Source organism: Mirounga angustirostris, unplaced genomic scaffold (genome assembly GCF_029215605.1).
Source record: "Mirounga angustirostris isolate CCGP_5_RB_7025 unplaced genomic scaffold, mMirAng1.0.hap1 SCAF_5, whole genome shotgun sequence".
In the NCBI taxonomy this organism is placed as follows: Eukaryota; Metazoa; Chordata; class Mammalia; order Carnivora; family Phocidae; genus Mirounga; species Mirounga angustirostris.
In genome coordinates, this window is record NW_026991713.1 from 128,461,866 (window position 1) to 128,483,216 (window position 21,351).

The 21,351-nt window shown below is 35.3% G+C and overlaps 1 protein-coding gene across 3 annotated transcripts in view; it reads left to right on the plus strand.

Annotated features, from left to right (window-relative positions):
* The window catches only part of UPF2 (UPF2 regulator of nonsense mediated mRNA decay), a 111,554-nt gene that overhangs the window by 11,061 nt on the left and 79,142 nt on the right, over positions 1-21,351 (plus strand). For all 3 annotated transcript variants that reach the window (XM_045874431.2, XM_045874432.2, XM_054507367.2), the window contains exons 4-5: positions 8,781-8,941; positions 15,988-16,185. In XM_045874431.2, coding sequence (XP_045730387.1) covers positions 8,781-8,941; positions 15,988-16,185 — 359 coding nt within the window. The remainder of the gene's footprint in view (positions 1-8,780; positions 8,942-15,987; positions 16,186-21,351) is intronic.

Sequence of the window (21,351 nt, forward strand, 5' to 3'; positions counted from 1 at the left end):
CTTTGATTGTTACAAGATAGTGCTGTGTAGCCTGTGTACCTAGGAGGCATCAACAAGTTGGAAGTTGATGTGGTTGGTGGGCAGTAGGTCAACTTTTACGGAGGGTGGATTTGGAGGAGGGCTGAGGGAGTACGGAAAGGAGGCAGCAGCAGTAGCGTTTGGCTGAGTGCCTTGCACCTCTTTAAAATGCATGGTTAAGAGTCTGAAATGGCTGTTTTTCAAGAATTAGTGTGGGAGGGTATGGATTTCCATAAACCTGCTGGTTTAATCAGAAGGTGATTGACTTAACTAGAAGCGAAGACTGTAGCAGTGGGGTTAGCTTTATGTCAGGATAGGTCCACAGACTTTATGACTAAACCATGATGGTTGAGGGTCACTCAAGACGTGAGAGTTTAAGATGGCAGTGGTGTTCCTCAGGGTTTCTTTTTTTATTTTTGAAAACAAAGATCTTTGTTTTGTGGTTTTGAATAGTGAGGACTGTTTTAAACTTCGAATAGGCAACTTCAGGGTGTATTTATGTAGTCAATAATGAGTTTAAGCAGAAAACAGTGGCCCTCTATTAATAATTCTCACATATTTAAGGTTTCATAATTATGACTTACATAGTGTTTTGTCATTTTCCTAGTCTTTTTCTTTTTCCCATATGTTCTACCTAATACCTCATGGCTGATTTTGTAGTATGCTTTGATTACTTTTTATCAGCTACTTTAGGGGTTTTGTGTGTGTTTACTTCTGATTGGCCTCACAGAAGCTTAGAGGGTAGAGTCTACAATGACTTAATCCGATCCCCTTTCCAGTGCAGGAGTCCATTTTACAGATTATCTGACAGATAAAGTATTCTTTCTTTGGAAGTGCCCTTCCAGTGTTGGCACCCCTACTTACTAGGAATTCAAGCTGAAATTTAACTCCCCATAAAATGGTTCCCTTCGATTTACATTTTTCTGGTACCAATGGAATAAAGCTGCTTAAAGTGGAGGGGTCCATGAACTGTTTACCTATTCATAATGAATTAAATATAGGAACAGACTAAGCATTTAGACATCTTTTATAGCAATTTTCTATAGTCCTGATATTGTTACTGTGTTTTATAAAAGTGTCTGCAGTGATTAGAAAAAAAAAAAAAAATTCCTTTACCACAGATAGTTTGAGAAACACTGACGTGGGACATGTCTCCTCTTTCATACCCATGATAATATCTCAAATATTTGCAAACTGCCAGGATGTTTCCTTTTCATCTTCTCAAGGCTAAACACCTCCTGTTCCTTCAGTTTGTTCCATGATTTCCACGTGACCATCCTTAGGACATTCGTTTTGGATGCATTTTTTCCTGCCTGTAACCTCAAATTCCATTACTTTTTATTATAGCTGCCTTGTCATTCTTTTGACTGTTTGTGAGCTTATATATACCTAAAGATTAATTTCTCAAATGAACTGCTGCCAGACCAGTTCTTCACCTTGAACTAGTGGAAATCATCTCTTAAACCTGAATGCAGACTTACCTCTTTTAACTTTATTTAGATGTTTTTGGCATACTACTTTATCCTAATGATAATTTTGAACATTGATTATGTTATTATCTGCTGTATGTATTATTATGTACTTATCTGCTGGTCACATTCAGTTTTGATAAGCAGACCTGTTCTTTAATATTATTCAAGTCACCATGAAAATTTTGAATGGGATGTAGTGTTAAGAGCATGGTTTTGTGGCCTTTACCTAGAAACTTTTACTCATTTAAATACAGAACTTTTGGGGCACCTGGATGGCTTCAGTCGTTAAGCGTCTGCCTTTGGCTCAGGTCATGGTCCCAGGGTCCTGGGATGAGCCCTACATCAGGCTCCGTGCGCAGCGGGAAGCCTGCTTCTCCCTCTCCCACTCCCCCTGCTTGTGCTCCCTCTCTCGCTGTGTCTCTCTCTGTCAAAGAAATAAATAAAATCTTTAAAAAAAAAAAAAAATAAATCCAGAACTGTTGACCTGTGGTTATTAGAGGAGGTCATTTACCTAGTATAAATTGATCTTAGCATTGTAGCAGTCATTTTATCATGGGATATTGTCTACACCAATGTAATAATTTGGGAGATGGGAAAATCTTTTTTTTTTTTTTTTAAGATTTTATTCATTTATTTGAGAGAAAGAGAGTGAGAGCACAAGCCAGGAGACAGATGGAGAGGGAGAAGCAGGCTCTCTGCTGAGCAGGGAGCCTAATGCAGGGCTCCATCCCAGGACCCTGGGATCATGACCTGAGCCGAAGGCAGCCGCTTAACCGACTGAGCCACTCAGGCGCCCTGGGAGATGGGAAAATCTTAATCACAATATAGAAAATAATTGGCATATGGCTTAATAAATAATGCATACCTTAGGATAGCTTCAAATTGAGCAGCCTCTATAGTGTAGATTTGAATACCTGACTGACCAAGAAGACATGAGGATTAGTGCAGAATCCCTTGGCCTGGTATTAGTACATTACAATGTACTGTTAAAATGACCAGTTCCCCAAAGTTTCCCCCTCCCAGTCATTATCCAGTAGGTGTTTTGAGATTATTCTGCATCATGGGAATAATTGTAGACAATAGTTTTTCCCAGTAAGGTTTCTCTTAGGGAAATGCTGGAAATCTAAGTGCCAAGCTAGCAGATATTTAAGACTCATGTAGTTAAATTATTTTAAGCCTTTATACAATATCTTAATAATGACAGTTTAAAACAAAAAAAACCCAAATACATTATATTTTCAGTCTATGAATCCTAAATGCTTTGGGTCATTTTAATTAGCTTGGGAGATGGCACTATTCATAGAGGTTGTGAAGTCTTCGTCTATACTCATTAAAGTCTATACTTAAGATTTCTTTCAACCAATTTATAAAAATAGAATAATAAAATCTCTGGTATTTTCTAAAAGACACTAATGAATGAATGAAGACAGTGACTGCATAATACCTCTTGAGTCTTAGTTAGCTGTTCTTTTCTCATGTTACCTGGGCTGATACTACAGGTATTCTGATACTAGCTATCTATAACTAGTTCTGTTTCAAAGCCCCTGAGAGAGTTATAATTATAAGCAAGTAATACAACTGACCCTAGGATTTGGTGAATTCTTATAAATTTGACCTTATAAGCTTTTTGTACTTCAAAGAATTTTTAAAATATATTTTGGTTAAGTGATTGATCCTGGAGAATTATAATTAATATTTAAACATTTGAATATAACCAGTAACATCGTCCAGTTTAGAGTTAATAGCTTTACTTGGTAGGTTTTGCTTTTTATAATGTTCAGTGGTCTTACTTTATACTTAAAATGCTTTGTGCTGTGAGATATTTTTCTCAGTGAGGTAATATGACCTATTTTTTGGCATTTAATAAAAATTGAAGAAATGATTTAATTTTTATTAGATATAATTTAATTATATAACAGTTTGTTTCTTGCAGTAGTGAAATCATGAATTCATATATTAAGTCAATTCTTACTTGAATAATTTTGAAGTGTCTTCATTCCTTTCTTTCTCCCTAACTGGTGGGAATGGTGGTAAAAGTTTCTTTTTTCAGTACTGGTGAATTAGGACCTTATGATTGCATGTTTAGACAGCACTAAGTGATTTGATTGAAAGTATAGAAAAAAAATACAAGTAGAATGTAGGCTTTCCCTGTTAATAAAATCGGAGATTTCTTTCATTACTGCAAATTCATGAGATACTACTTTGCCATTGTTGAAACTTAAAAGCACATTAATGTAAAATTAAGTAGTGTTGCTTTTACCTTCCACTTCCCTTCCAGGTAAGTTGTACCTTGCCTTTACAGGTGGAATGTTTGATAAATCGTTTAGTATTTAAGCACTATTAAGATGTTCTGTCACTGTACTTAGACGCAACGAGGCTTTAACAATTTTGTAAGTACTCTAAAATTGTTCCATCTTTCCTGAAATTATCTCTCATTCAATGACTTTGACAGTTCTTTAATAAATATTTGATTGAGTACAGTTACGGTTACTATGCTGTAGTGTGTTTTCACACAAGATTATAAGACATCCATAACCAAATTCTAAAATGAAACCAAAAGAAAATTTAATTCGCTTGAAAATTTGACAAATTGCTAAAGGAGATAAAAAGTAAAACCTAGTAGTTTTTCATGGGTCTGCTTCATGATTATTTTTTCAAGATTTTGGCCATGTGTTCTATGTTATTTTGCATGACTGTATAAGGTCAAAGCTAAGATGGATTCTGTGTTCTTGCCAAGATTTTTTTTCTTTTTAATTTGGCTAATAGAAGATCAAATAATATTTGGCATTGAAGTTCTTGCCTTTTTTACAGTAGGCTGTGGCATGTTTTTTTCCTCATTAAAATAACTTGTACATTGATCAGGTGCATTAAATGAATGATCTTAATTGATCCTCATAGTAGTACCCTTGAAAGAAATACCTCTATTTTGAAGGTGATCAGATCTAGGGATTAAAGAGCTTGCCCATTGTGTCTTATATAGCAAATGACAGATCCAGTTCTTTCATACCTCTTCATACTGTATTTTTCACAATTTCCATATTACTCATCTTCCATCTGCATTTAGTATTTGTACTTGATTTTAAGGTGTCTAGTAAATACAGTAGCCACTCAGTGCTTACCAAGTCAGATGCAAACAGAAGGACCCGAAAGAATATAAAATAAACACCCCAGTGTGAGAAGGCTTCCTTTGATATATGTATTTGAGAGACATTCTAATTTCAGTATAAGGTACCAAGTGGATAATTTTAATTTGGGAGGCAGTATAGTCCAATAGTTGTGAGCATAGACTCTGGAGCCAGGCTACTTGGGTTCAAATCTTAGATCTGTTATTTACTCAGTTCTGTAATTCTTGGCAAGTTATCTCATATCTCTGTGCTTCAGTTTTCTCTTCTGTAAAATGGAATAACAGTAGCACTCTACCTCTGAGATAAATGTGAACGATGCAGTGAATTCACGTGTAAAAGCACTTTTAAAAACAGTATCTGGCTCATTGTAAGTAGTAAATGTGAGTTTATTATTTGTACTATATTTCCTGCTTAATCCTTCAGAAGGACTTGATGAGAATTTCTCCTGTGCCTTTTCATGGTTTTGAAAATGTGTATTTTTAAAATAATGCGAAATAACAGTAAATAATATACAAAATAAAAGAGCAAGAGTGTCAAACAATAAGAAAAATTGAAAAAAGGGAAAGAAAACAAAAATATGTCTTTTAATACTAGAAATTTTGAGGCATTTATGACTTTTCTTATGAGATAGAATGCTCGATTCAAGAGTAGACTATTTGATATTTTCTGTCAGTTTTACAATATTGAATTAGTAATATAAAAAACACTAGAAATCAAAGATTGATATACCTTAGGATTGCTTCCAGACAGTGATAGCTCATCATCTGGTGAAGGAGGTCTACTATCTTGTATTTTTATTATAATGAATAAGATTTGGAATTAACTTTGTTTTCGTTGCTTTTTATATCTCTAAAATGCTGCCAGTAACTCCCTATTTTACAGTGATGTCATGAGAGGGAATGTACTCATTTATAATACATTTAACAATGATACTGATTCAGTGAACTCTAATTATGACAGGGATTGGCAAACTATGGCCCACAGGCCAGATAGATGCACCACTATTTTTTATACAGCTGGTGAGCTAAGAATAAGAATGGTTTTAACTTTTTGGATGGTTGGAAAAAAATCAGAAGAGTAATATTTTGTGAAATACTAAAATTATATGAGTTCAAATTTCAGTATCCATAAATAAAGTTTTATTGGAACATAGTCATGCTCATTTGTTTATGTATTATCTGTGGCTGCTTTTGTGCAGCAGAGTTGAGTAGTTGCAACAAAGAACGTATGGTCTGCAAAGCCTAAAATACTTACATATGGCCCCTTTGCAGAAATAATTTGCTAACCTCTAATTTATGACTGTCTCAAAAAGAATGGCTTCTATTCAACTTTCTGAAATTATGGGCTTCTGAAGAGATTGTAATTAAAATGATATGTGATAAATCATATATTCAACTTGATTTTGCATAGTGATATATTCCCATGGAATTCTCATAAGAAATTTTGGTGAGATTTACACCGAATAGAATAGGTACTTTGGTCAAATGTGCTGCAGTAATGTTTAGTTCCCTCATACACGTCTTCTAAAAAAGTTAAACTGAAAATCATTTCCAGTGGGCTTCATAAACCTAAAAAACTGCCATATATAGTACAGTCATTAAAAAATGTCTCATTTTAATTTGAGCACCTCTAAATGACTCTAGGGATTTTGAATGTTTGGGTGCCTATGATGCATTTATTTCTCTGCTTGAAATCTGTGTTCTTACTAGGTCCTGTGTGTTTAGTCTGATGTTTAGTAAATATATTAAATAAAGTCAAGGAAAATGTGTAGGACTATATAAGTTTTGTGTATGACAGAACTCTTCCAGTGCCATTTCATTGGTATCTTGTGCTGCTTGCTAAGTTTTTAGTGTAAGATATGATTAGAAAATAAATCTGCCAAAATCTAAGCTTTTGTCCTAGGACTGTTCTCACTAGGTAGTAACCTAAGCACATGTAAGTTAAGCAGTTAAGTAAATTAGTACTGTTAAAAAATTTGATCATGGGGTTGAGATTTGGGGGGAGTGTGAGGAGTTACTTCTGGAGCTTCAGAGTTTTAAATTTGTTCTAGGATGACTGGAAAGGAACTGGAATGCATACAAAGGGAACTATCATAGAAGTAAATCACTTTTAACTGATTGAATGCAAAGTCACAGGCCAATGTTTGAAAATGAGATTGATATTGGAAAAAAGAGTGTTCCTTTTTTGTTGTGATAAAATAGTCATCATTTTGTTACTGCTTATATATCATAAATTATTAATGTTGTATAACCTAAAAACTGCATATATGTTCTTCAGATTACTAGAATGTCAGAACTTGTTAGAGAAAGTTCCAGGTTCTGTTATTTTGAGATATTTTCCTGTTTCTTTTCAAGTACTGAAATAATTTTGCATCTTAATTGTTAGATGTTTTGAAATCTCTTAGGACTGTTATTATCACTCTGAACATAATCTGCTATAGAACAAACTCCTCAGTCTTTATTGACTTAAAATTTTTTCTAATAATAACTGCAGAACATTTTAGAATAGTCTACTTTTGAGTATTTATTTAAACTATTTAATTTTAGTGTCTTTTATCTTCAAAAATGATATAACTTCTTTTTTTTTTTTTTAAAGATTTTATTTATTTATTAGAGAGAGAGAGAGCGCGCACAAGCAGGGGGAGCGGCAGGCAGAGGGGGAAGCAGGTTCCCCGCTAAGCAGGGATCCCGATGCGGGGCTGGATCACAGGACCCTGGGATCATGACCTGAGCCGAAGGCAGACGCTTAACCGACTGAGCCACCCAGGCGTCCCAAAAATGATATAACTTCTAATTAAAAGTTCTAACAAGCTCACTCATTCAAAATAATAGTCATTGCTTTCATGAGTTGAGTATTTTTGAATGTTTTGGGTTTAGAATTCATTCACAAAACTTACTGAAAGACTTTTTTCCTATAAAATTAGTTTGAGATAAATGGTTAAAGAGAGAAACTCTGTTCTTGTTCGTAGAATGATACTAATGTACTTTTAAATTGTAAGAAAATAAGTGAAAATTTTTCATTTTAGATACCTAATAGGCTGGATTTGAAAAAAGAAGATTGGATTTAGTGAATAGTATCCTATGCTTTGATCTACCTTGAGCTTATAATGGGAGCTGATATTCCTAACTTAGAAAATGTTGGCTGGAATGTTACAGCATTTAAACACAAGTTTATGTGGGTAGGAATTGGGTAAGATAGGAAAGTTTGGAAATTGTTCCAGTTAAGCTGGGATGAGTAAGTTTAGGCATGGTTTTTCACTTTATTTTCTGTAACATCACCAAAAAACACCTCATTTTCTTCCTTGTTCATAAGAAAACTCAAATGACAAGTAATAAAAAACTTTTAAATGTTTTGAAAATGACTTAATTTTTAATTTACAGTTGGCTTTTTGAAACCTGTATTGTATTTGCATTAAGGTTTATAGATTTCACATGTTACACTACATACGTACTTAGTTATAAATAGATGCAGTTACAGGCATCTCAACTATCTGTAGATATAGTAAGGTTTTTACTTCACTGTACATTTTGAAATTTTTCAGTAGTTCTGCATTTCTAATTATGGGTGGCTTATTGGTGACCTATTTGTAGAATAGAAGACTAGTTGTATCCTCTGCTCCTGAGATGGCCTGAACTTGCTTACGTGTGTTGCTCAATTAATATTTGTTAAATAGATAAATAACCAGTACTTGTACAGTAAACTGAGAATTGGCTGTTTGGAAGATGTGAGCTTTTTCAAAAAATCTTGATTAAAATCATTGTAAAAGTTTAAGGATACTGATTTTTATAACCTGTTGTTTTTGAATAGTAAGTTTTTTAGGTATGTTAAGTATTTTTGATTAACTGTGTCTGAAGGGAGTATTTTTAACAAAATATTTTTAAAATAATTTTTATTTAGTGGCATTGTTAAATTTTACATTTCTGCAGGCATAGTTAATCACAATATTCTTTGAAGAATTAATGTTGAAATTTAATTGCTTAGGTGAATTTGATTATACCAGTTTTAATTTTCAGGTACATCTTGAAAATGTTAATAAAAAATTGAAGAAAATCGTGCAAAAAGCTTATGTGATAAAATAAAATTTTATGGAACATTCCCAGTGTAACAATACATGAGCACATGTATTTTGATGAGATTATCAGATTATTTCATCGTTTGTTTATAGGCGTATTCTCCATTCTAAAGGGGAGCTAAGTGAAGATAGACATAAACAGTATGAGGAATTTGCTATGTCATATCAGAAGCTGCTGGCAAATTCTCAATCCTTAGCAGACCTCTTGGATGAAAATATGCCAGATCTTCCTCAAGACAAACCAACACCAGAAGGTAAGATAGCCCTAAAAACATAGAGATTTTTCAATAAGCACTGCCACTTATCTTTACTTTGTCAGATATGTATTATTGAAAATTAAGTTTTAAACATGCCTTTAAGGGGTTTTAAATGAAGAAGTAGTATTAAGCACTATCACTTATCTTTACTTTGTCAGGTGTATATTATTGAAAATTTAAGTTTTAAACATGCCTTTAAAGTGTTTTAAATGAAGAAGTAGTATTAAGACCTAATAAGAACTTCGAAAAGCTAGTATCTGAAATACTCCTATGAATGGAAAAGGCTTTGCACTTAGAGAACAGTAATTAACTCATGTGATCTTAAGGTGCAGTCCTTCAGGTTCTTTTATATTAGGTATCTTTGAATTATATCCAACAGGGGCCTTTTTTTTTTTTTTTTTTTAAGATTTTATTTATTAGAGTAAGCACGGTAGGGGGCGGGCAGGGAGGAACAGAGCAGGAGGGAGAGGGAGGAAAGAATCTAAGAATCTCAAGCAGACTCTCTGCTGAGTGTGGAGCCCGGTCACTGAGCTAGATCCCATAACCCTGAGATCATGACCTGAGCCGAAACCAAGAGTCGGACACTTAACCAACCGAGCCACCCAAGTGCTTCCAAACAGGGGCCTGTCTTAAACCATACTTGGGGTTATAAAAAGATTCACTCTATTTCTCATAAGGTGAATTGGATCTTTGGGATTCTAAATTTTTATATGCTTATTTTTAATCTATTTGTTTTGAATGATACGATATCCTAAATTGTTATTTAGAACTAAAACTTACCTTGCGGTTTTGTGAGAGAAATTGTTTATCATTCTGTGAGATGAGTTATTTTCCATACTATTTCAAAGATTTTTTTTTTTTTTAAAGATTTTACTTATTTATTTGAGAGAGAGAGAGAGAGCACATGAAAGGGGGGAGGGTCAGAGGGAGAAGCAGACTCCCTGCTGAGCAGGGAGCCTGATGCGGGACTTGATCCGGGGACTCCAGGATCATGACCTGAGCCGAAGGCAGTCGCTTAAACAACTGAGCCACCCAGGCGCCCCTATTTCAAAGATGTTTTAAAGTTCCGTTTTGATTGTCCTTAAGTTGGTAGGGCTCCTAATACATTAATCTGTCACACCAACTACTTTATATAATAATTTATGTTAGTAGATGTGTTAATGTGTTATTAATCTTCAAGCTATCTGGCAATCCTGTTTACTTAAAAATTTTAAGAGTAAAGTATTTGTAAGGTATCCTTTTATAATACAAGAAGATATTTTGTATTTTACATCTCAGTAAGAAACACCTATTGTATAGTGTGAGTGCGTTTATTTTATTTATATATAATCATGTATATGATTCCTCCTAATTTTTATATCCCTTCATCAGTGAACCTCAGACTTTTTGGTTTTTTAAAAGAAGTTCCACTGTAGACTTTGTGTTTGTTTTATTCTGGCAGGTTTCTTGAACATTTTCAATATATTTATTATATTTTAGAACTAAAATCTTTGATACTGTTTAGCATTGATTTGGTATTATTTCTACTGAAACTTAAGGTAGTCTTCTTTTAATGGTAAATGACTTGAAAGTATTTGTAGGCATTTTCCAGAGATAATAGGTCAACATAAAATTCTATCATTTTTAAAAAATATTTTCACCAGGTATAGAATTTTAGGGTGACATTTTTTTCTTTCAATACTTTTTTTTTTTACATATGGTATATTTTTCCTCTGCTTGCTTTAAAATTTCTTAATTTTGATGTGGCTTGGTGTGGTTTTTCTTTGGTGCTTGGGTTCATTGGACTTCCTGAATCTTTGAGTTTATAATTTTTGTCAAATTTGGAAAATCTTGACTCTGGTTTCTTCAAATATATTTTCTATTACTCTTCTACCTGCTATGGAGATTTAATTATAACTATGTTAGGTGGTATGAAGTTGTCCTTTTTATTCTTTAATACTTTTTTCTCTGTGTTTTGTATTGGATAGTTTCTACTGCCGTATCTTCAAATTCATTAGTCTTTCCTTTTACAGTGTATAATATACTATTAATCTTTTTTTAAAGATTTATTTATTTTAGAGAGAGAAAGCACAAACAGGAGGGACAGAGGGAGAGGGAGAGAGAATCTCAAGCAGACTCTGCGCTGATCACAGAGCCTGATGTGGTGCTTGATCTCACAACCCTGAAATAATGACCCGAGCTGAAACCAAGAGTCCGATGATCAACTGACTGTGCCACCCAGGCACCCCTATATTATTAATATTATATAGAAATGTAATTTTTATCTCTCAAAGCTGGTTTTATTTTCCATGGTCTCAAACATGCTTAGTCTATCTCCTAGTTTGTTGAGTATATGAAATATAGTTAGAATATCTGTTTTAATGTCCTTGTCTACTAATTTTATCATGTATGTCATTTCTGCATTTTTTTTTTAAGATTTTATTTATTTATTTGACGGAGAGAGACACAGTGAGAGAGGGAGCACAAGCAGAGGGAGTGGGAGAGGGAGAAGCAGGCCTCCTGCAGAGCAGGGAGCCTGATGCGAGGCTTGATCCCAGGACACTGGGATCATGACCTGAGCCAGGCATCCCTTTGCATTGGTTTTAATTGATTAAGTAATTGATCTCCTCTACAGCTCTTGTATTTTTTTCTACTTTTTGCATTTTTCATCATGTTTAAATTGGATAACTGCTGGATAGTTGTGTATTCTTAGAAACATCATTGACCTTAATTCTGGGACACAGTTAAGCTACTTGGAAACAGTTTTATCCTTTTCAGGTTGGCTTTGTTAGGTGGGATCAGACCAGCCTTTAGTCTAGGGCTAATTTTCCCTATTACAGAAGCAATATCCTTCTGTACTCCCCTGATTTCCCATGAATTGGAAGATTCATGAGTAGTTATTTTCCCAGTCTCAACTAGTTCCTTTACACATAGGGGCTGATCAGTGTTCCGCTGAACATTCAGGGGGAGTTCTCTGCTGATCTTTAAGGTCTGTTTCTGTGCTTTTCCCTCTCTGGTACTCTGTCCTGCACTATCTAGCCACGTGGGCTAGAATCTTTCCCACACTCTCAGCTTCTGTCGTTCTCGTCTCACAGAGACTGCTGGGGTCTGCTTCACTTCCCCCTTACTTGGCTGTAGCCTGGAAAATCTATAAGGCAATAAGCTAGAGCAGTTAATTGTAGGGCTCAGGTTTTTTGTTTCTTGTCTCTAGGGATCACTTTCCTGTGCTATCTGATGTGGTGTTCAAAAACTCACATATATTGTTTGCCTGGTTTTTTTAGTTGTTTTAGGTCACTGGTACCTCATCTTGGCCTGAAGAGGCCGAAACTTTTAAATGATCAGAATATTTGTTCCTGCCATGCTGAAATGAGATCATATTATATATACTATTCTGCAACTACTCTTTTTTTTACATTTTATTTTTATTTTTTATTTTTTAAGTTTTTATTTAAATTCCAGTCAGTTAACATACAGTGTAATATTAGTTTCAGGTGTACAGTATAGTGATTCAACACTTCCATAGGGTATATGCATTTTAAGTTTGAATATATAAAGTTAAATATTCTTCTAAAGAAATTTATATGCCACTAGCTATGTGAGAACGAGTGTTTTCTTAACGTTCTTACTGTATTGTAGTTCTTGATTTTTATCTTCTGAGGTTGAGCATCTTTTCTTTAAGTTTATTGTCTGTTTTATATATATATGTATGTATATATACACGTACATACATATATATGTTTCTCTGTGACATACTGGTTTGAATCCTTTACCCCTGCCTCTTCTTTTTTTTTTTTTTTTTAAAGATTTTTATTTATTTATTTATTTGACACAGAGAGAGAGAGAGTGCACAAGTAGGGGGAACGGCAGGCAGAGGGAGAAGCAGACTTCCCTTTGAGCAGAGAGCCTGATGTGGGGCTCGATCCCAGGAGCCTGGGATCATGACCTGAGCCGAAGGCAGATGTTTAACTGACTGAGCCACCCAGGCACCCCTGCCTCTTCTTTTTAATCAAATATTTATCTGTTTTTAATTGAATTATAAAAGCATTTTGCATATTAAAGAAATTATTCTTGGTCATATGCATTGCAAATAGTTTCCCATGATTATCTACTGCTTTTTGACTTTGTAGCATTTTTTTTGCTTCTCAGAAGTTGATTTTTTCACAATTTATAATTACTGTGCAAATACATTTTTCATATATGTAAAATATTGATGCATATTACAGAGTAGAAAGTGAAAGTCTCCTATCTTATGCATTCCATTTTCCAAGCTATCCATGGTTAAGAGTTTGATAAGAATCTGTCCAGATTTTTTAGTACAGAATATATATATGTAAAATATATAATCAGATATTGATACATAGCTTTATTGTTAATTTATGTAATGTTATTTTGTATTAACTTTTTCAATAACATTTTTGAGAAATTACTGAGTTCAGATAGATATGCTTCATTCTTTTAGTATCTGATTAATATTATGGAGTGTATAAATGCAGTTTGTCAGCCTTTATTGGTAGATGCTTAGATTCTGTTCAGTTTTGCTCTGTTACAAACAGTGCTACGGCAAATATCCTTGTAAATCTTACTTCACATGTTCTTTTATTTCTTTGGTATACATTTCCTAGAAGGAATCTTGCAGGATCAAAGATTATACTTATTTTATTTTATTTTATTTTTTTTAAAGATTTTATTTATTTATTTGAGAAAGAGAATGAGATAGAGCATGAGAGGGGGGAGGGTCAGAGGGAGAAGCAGATTCCCCGCTGAGCAGGGAGCCCGATGCGGGACTTGATCCCAGGACTCCAGGATCATGACCTGAGCCGAAGGCAGTCGCTTAACCAACTGAGCCATCTAGGCGCCCGATTATACTTATTTTAAATATTGATAGATACTGGGACGCCTGGGTGGCTCAGACAGTTAAGTGCCTGCCTTCAGCTCAGGTCATGATCCCAGAGTCTGGGATCAAGCCCCATGTCGGGCTCTCTGCTCAGAGGGGAGCCTGCTTCTCCATCTCCTTCTGCCTGCCACTCTCTCTGCTTGTGCTCTTTCTCTGTCAAATGAGTAAATAAAATGTTAAAAATAAAATAAAATAAAATAAATATTGATAGATACTGACAGATGACATCTCCTTAATGCTGTATTAATTTATATTCTAGATAAGATATGAAATTGCTTACTTCCCTATGGTCTTGTCAACATTTGCTGATATCCATCTTTTAAACATAATTTAGCATGTCGAAGTGATAAATGTTAAGTTTTGTTTAACATTATCCTTATTAGTATTGAGGTTAAGGTTCTTTTTTTTTTTTTTTTTAAGATTTTATTTATTTATTTGACAGAGAGAGACACAGTGAGAGAGGGAACACAAGCAGGGGGAGTGGGAGAGGGAGAAGCAGGCTCTCCACAGAGCGGGGGGCCTGATGCGGGGCTCGATCCCAGTTAAGGTTCTTTTTATATGATCTTTTACTTACTTCTTCAGAGGCTTTATCCATTTTTCTATTGGGATTTTGGTCTTTGGTTGTAGGGCTCTTTATATTATGAATACTAATTTCTTTGTATGAATGGTGCCAGTATTGTCTTCTAGTTTGTCCTTTGCTTTTGTTTATATTTTTCATTACACAGTGTTACACTTTTTCAGTCTTTGCTTTTACAGTATATGGGTTTAGTGTCCTGTGTTTAAATATATTTGCTGTAAGGCATATAAGGAGTGTGCTAGGTAGCCAGTGTTCTGTTGTTTTTGCTTTTGTTTTTGCTCTTGGTTTTGTTTTTCCTATGAAATGAATCATTTTCTTTCTTTTTTTTTTTTTTTTAAAGATTTTATTTATTTATTTGAGAGAGAGAGAATGAGACAGAGCGAGTACATGAGAGGGGGGAGGGTCAGAGGGAGAAGCAGACTCCCCGCCGAGCAGGGAGCCCGATGCGGGACTCGATCCAGGCACTCCAGGATCATGACCTGAGCCGAAGGCAGTCGCTCAACCAACTGAGCCACCCAGGCGCCCGAAATGAATCATTTTCTTATGGTTATTTTTAATCTACGTGATCATTCTCCTACTTACAATTCTAGTTAGGAGAGAAGCACAGTGAGAATAGATAAATTCATGAGTGACCTCATGATCATGAAGTTGGATATTATTTACTCTTCTGAGTTTAAGAATTTATAGTTGTGTGTAAAGGGTAGACTGTGTGTATGTGCATGCACATGTGCAAATATGTGCATGGTTTTCTGCCTTCTACTGAAATATCTTTATATTTCTTTGTCTTTCCTTCCGTTCTTTTCCATTTATTTATCACTTGACCATTTATAGCAACCCGCCTTATACCACGGATTATACCAAAAGGAGGGATGCTTCTTAATTAAAAGTTTATGGTTTACTTCTGGGGCACCTGACTGGTGCAGTTGGCAGACCATGTGACTCTTTTTTTTGAGAGAGAGAGAGGGAAAGAAAATGCGTGCATGTGTGCACACATGAGGTGGGGGTGGGGACGTGGGGGGAGGGGCAGAGGCAGAGGGAGAAGCAGACTCCCCGCCGAGGAGGGAGCCCAACTTAGGCCTCGATTCCAGGACCCTGGGATCATGACCTGAGCCGAAGGCAGATCCTTAACCGACTGAGCCACCCAGGCACCCCAGAGAGCATGTGACTCTCGATCTCAGGGTTGTGAGTTCGAACCCCCCCATATTGGGTGCAGAGATTGCTTAAAAAAAAAAAATCTTAAATTTTTTTTGGTATACTTGTGAAGATAATTGTGATATAAGTGGTACAGAGGGTTGGGAGTCAAAAAAAATGCTTTATGGGAGATGTGGATGTTTTAGGAATGGCCAGGCTTATATATTTCTTATATAAGAGAAAAAACATCTTTCTCATATGCTGTCCTCTAGTCTGTCCTGATTTGATGTTCAAGATGATTGCATAAACAATCCAGAGTGTTTGTTGATTAAAGAAGCTTCTATTAATTGAAACACTCAAGATTCATCACTTGTCAAATTGAAAGTATAAAATATCTTGTTATGTGGTTTTGCATACTACACCTGAAATGGTTTTAATTCCCTCTGACTTGTTTCATTGTAGAGCATGGGCCTGGAATTGATATCTTTACACCTGGTAAGCCTGGAGAATATGACTTGGAAGGTGGTATATGGGAAGATGAAGATGCTCGGAATTTTTATGAGAACCTCATTGATTTGAAAGCTTTTGTTCCAGCCATCTTGTTTAAAGATAACGAGAAAAGTTGTCAGAATAAAGATTCCAACAAAGATGATTCCAAAGGTAAGTTCTAGAGGATAAATTTTTACATTAAGTGCTATAAAAATTAGTTTCAAAATAGTATTTGTAAAAGTATTTTTTTAGTTATTAGTTTTGCAGTATGAACATTGAGTCATTAGATTAAATGGAATGGAGCATGAAAGAGTGATAAATGACATACTTTCAACATTGCCATAATTTGAAAATGTTTGTTTATAATGTAATGAATTCATGTGAGATCTTGGTAAGATCTGAAATGCTCCCAGTTGGATTGCTAGGAAAAGTGTTAGTTCTGTAGTGCAGTGTAGATATCCCTAGCTCTTTGTGAGGGAGAGTTGATTTAGAGAAATCACAAGCTCTGAGATCATTAACGTAGTGGGAGGTCCTGAATGCCAGTCACACCATGTTCTGTAAAGGGAATTCTGCCAAACCGTAGAGATGAGGGGAGCTGGGAGGGAACGGTGGCAGGGATTTGAACAGATAGCAGATAATTTTTTTTTTAATGTATTTTTGTATTCTGATATATATATTAGGGAACTCATGTAAAAAAAATAATAGTAATTTTTATTTAATAATCACTTCATGCCAAACATCATTTTAGTACTTTATAAGTAAAAAATTTTTAATTCTCAAAGCCCTGTGAGGCACAGCTACTGTTGTTGTCCCTGTTTTCAGATGAGGAAACTGGCACAAAGGGGTTGAGTAACTATCCAGAGTTAAGTAACTTACACAGCTAGTAAGTGGTGGATCTGAAATTTCAGCCTCGTTAATGAATGACTTGGGCCCTAAATTTCTGTGTTACACTGCTTTTTGAGTTATGTTAAGATTAGTAATTTATATACCGTACACTAAAACTAGAAAGTAATATTCTTTGCTTTTGATGTACAAATATTATAACACATACTTCTGAAACATTCCATCAGTCCTGTACCCATTAAGCAGTTTCTCTCCATTCCTCCCTTCCTCTAGCCCCTGGCAAATACAATTTGCATTTTGTGTCTATGGATTTATCTATTTTTAGTGTTTCATATAATTGGAGTCACACAACGTATGATCTTTTGTGTCTAACTTCTTTTATTTAGCATCATGTTTTGGAGGTACATCACATTGTGCATTTGTCAGTACTCCATTCCTATTTATGGTTGAATTATACTTCATTTTGTGTGTGTATCACAAATTATTTTTCCATTTATCCATCAGTGGACTTTTGAGCTGTTTCCACATTTTGGCTACTGTCAATACTATAAATAGCACTGCTATGAATATGTACTTACCTGAGTCTCTATTTCCAATTTGTTGAGTATACACCTAGGAATTGCAGGGTTATGTGGTAATTGTTTTATTTTTTAATTTTTTTAAGTTTTATTTTTTAATTGAAGTATGGTTGACACTAGTTTCAGGTGTACACCATTGTGATTAGACAGTTCTATATGTTATATAGTGCTCACCACTGTAAGTATAGTTACCATCTGTCACCATACAAAGTTATTATAATAACTACTGAATGGGAGAAGATACTTGCAAATGATATATCTGATAAGGGGTTAATATACAAAATATATAAAGAACTCCTACAACTCAACACCAAAAAAACAAAGAATTTGATTAAAAAACGGGCAGAGGATCTGAATATATGTTTTTCTGAAGAAGACATACAGACCATGAACAGATAGCCAATAGACCATGAAAAGATGCTCAACACCACTACTCATCAAGGAAATGCAAATCAAAACCACAGTGAGATACCACCTCCCACCAGTCTGAATCACTAGTATCAAAAAGACAAGAAATCACAGTTGGTGAGGATATGGAGAAAAGGGAATCTTCATTATTGTTAGTGGGAATGTAAATTGGTACTACAAATAGAAAACAGTATGGAATTTTCTCAAAAAATTAAAAACAGAAATATTATACAATCCACTAATTCCACTGTTGGGTATTTACCCAAGGAAAACAACAGTAATTTGAAAGGATATATACACCCCTCTGTTTATTGCAGCACTATTTACAGTAGCCAGAATGTGGAAGCAAACTAAGTGCCTGTTGATATATGTGAATGGATAAAGAGGATATGGCATAAATATAAAATAAAATGTTAGTCATAAGAAAGAATAAAATCGGGCACCTGGGTGGCTCAGATGGTTAAGCGTCTGTCTTCGGCTCAGGTCATGATCCCAGGGTCCTGGGATCGAGTCCCGCATCTGGCTCTCTGCTCCTTGGGAGCCTGCTTCTCCCTCTGCCTCTCTCTGTCTCTCATGAATAAATAAATAAAATCTTAAAAAAAAAAAAAAAAAAAGAAAGAAAGAATAAAATCTTGGGCGCTTGGTGGCTCAGTCAGTTAAGCGTTTGCCTTCTGCTCAGGTCATGATCTCAGGGTCCTGGGATCAAGCCCCGCGTTGGGGTCCTGGGATCGAGCCCCGCGTCGGGCTTCCTGCTCAGCAGGGAGTCTGCTTCTCCCTTTGCCCCTGCCTGCCCTGCCTCCCCTGCCCCCGCTTGTGTTCTCTCACTCACTGTCTCTCAAATAAATAAAATAAAGAAGAATAAAATCTTGTTATTTGCAACAACTTGGATGTTGTTGGATAGACCTAGAGAACATTATGTTGAGTAAAATAAGTCTGACAAAGACAAGTACTGTATGACTTCACTTACATGTGGAATCTGAAAAACAAACAAATGAAAAGAAAAAACCAGAAGCAGATTTATTAATATACCCAACAAACTGGCGGTTGCCAGAGGGAAGGGGGTGCAGAGGGATGGATGAAATAGGTGAAGGGGATTAAGAGATACAAACTTCTATGTTTAACTTTTAGAACTCCCAAACTGTGTGTACAGTGGCTGAACTATTTTAACATTCCTACATTTCTCTATATGCTTACCAACACTTGTTATTATATGATTTTCTTTTTCCTACAGCTGTCCTAGTGGGTGTAAAGGTGGTATTGTGGTTTTGATTACATTTTCCTAATGACTAGTGATGTATATCTTTTCATGTGGTTGTTGGCCATTTGCATATCTTTGCTGGGGAAAATGTCTTTTTAAGTCCTTTGTCTATTTTTTAATTAAGTCATCTTTTTGTTGTAAGAATTTAAAATATTCTGGATATTAGACCCTTACCAGATTTGCAAATATTTTTCCCATTCTAAAGATTGTCTTTTTACTTTATTGATAATGTACTTTGACACACAGAAACTTTTTTTTTTTAAATATACCTTCATTTTTTAGAGCTAAAGTTTTAGGTTCACAGCAAAATTAAGCTGAAAGAACACAGTTCTTACATTCCCAGTCCCTCCACACATGCACAGCATCCCTCACTGTCAACATCCCCACCACAGTGGTGCATGTGTTTCAGGTAACATATGTAGTAACATATTATCACCCAAACACCAGAAGTTTTTAACTGAAAGGTTTTTTTTTAATATGTAATGTATTATTTGTTTCAGGGGTACAGGTCTGTGATTCATTAGTCTTACACAATTCACAGCGCTCACCATAGCACATACCCTCCCCAGTGTCCATCCACCCCATCCCTCCCACCCAGCAACCCTCAGTTTGTTTCCCGAGATTAAGAATCTCTTATGGTTTGTCTCCCTCTCTGATTTCGTCTTGTTTCATTTTTCCCTCCCTTCCCCTATGATCCTCTGTCTTGTTTCTCAAATTCCTCATATCAGTGAGATCATATGATACTTGTTTTTCTCTGATTGACTTATAACTTAAAGTTTTTCTTTAAAGGATCAGTTTTGTTCTCTTTTTTCATATATAACATATATATTAAATGGGGGATAAGGTGGTGCTGAATACTAATTGAAAGAAGAATAATAAAACAATATCTTTTTATAACATTCTTCAGAATCTAAATTAAAGTATACTGAACATGAAAATTAGGCTATTTTTAAAATTTTATTTTTATTTAAGTTCAGTTAACATATAATGTATTATTGGTTTCAGAGGTAGAGGTCAGTGATCATCAGTCTTATGTAATACCCAGTGCTCATTACATTATGTGCCCTTCTTAATGCCTATCACCCAGTTACCCCATCCCCCCACCAGCAACCCTCTGTTTGTTTCCTCTGCTTAAGAGTCTCTTATGGTTTGTCTCCCTCTCTGATTTCATCTTGTTTTATTTTTTCCTCTCTTCCCCTATGATCCTCTGTTTTGTTTCTTAAATTCCACATATCAGTGAGATCATATGATACATGTCTTTCTCTGATTGACTTATTTTGCTTAGCATAACACCCTCTAGTTCCATCCATGTCGTTGCAAATGGCAAGATTTTCTTTTTTTTTTTTTGATGACTGAGTAGTATTCCAAAAATTAGGCTATTTTTGTGAAAATGATAGTTGAGGTCATCCTATGGTGAGAACACCTTATAAGGACCCTTGTGGTACCATAAAGATAGAAAAACTTCTTGGTTAATCTCAAAGATGTCCTTACCTTAAGGTAAATTTTACTTTATATTTTATGGAGAGTAGTGTTGAAATATTTGAAATATTTCAGGAAATACAAGGAAAATGTATATAAAATGCTCATTTTAGATACCTACTGCTCAGTTTTGTCAGTTAAAAGTTTTTCAGAAGGCATCTCCTCATATATATACAATTGAAGCCCTGAGGAGTAGTTTCTAAAACATTAGTTACCTCAATATTTCTTTCTGCCACGGTCTAGGTTTTTCATAGCATCATTCAAATTTGACTTACTTGAAGGGTTCTAATACTTGGTTTTCTTTGAGGTAGTGGGTTTAGGGTCTCAACCTCTCATGAGATTATGTACTGAGAGACATGGGCGAGACAGATATGAGCAAGTCTGTGGACTTATAGTCACATTAGTGGGGAGCAGCCAGGGCCTCAAAGAATTAGAATATGAAGGAGAGTAGGAGTGGGGCCATAGGAAAAGTACAAAGAAGTGTGGCAGTTAAGACAGTGGGGCCAGGAGCACCTAGGTGGCTCAGTCGGTTAAGCTTCTGACTCTTGATGTCAGGTCATGATCTCGGGGTTGTAAGATAGAGCCCTGCACGTGGGGCTCCATGCTCAGAGGGGAGTCAGCTTGGGATTCTCTCTGTTCCTCTCCCTTGCCCCCACCCCCCAAACGTGCACATGTGTGCGCGCACTCTCTCAAATCTTTAAAAAAAAAAAAAATAGACCATGGGGGGCAGTAACCATGGTTGGAGATCAGATAAAACTCTGGAAGAAATGG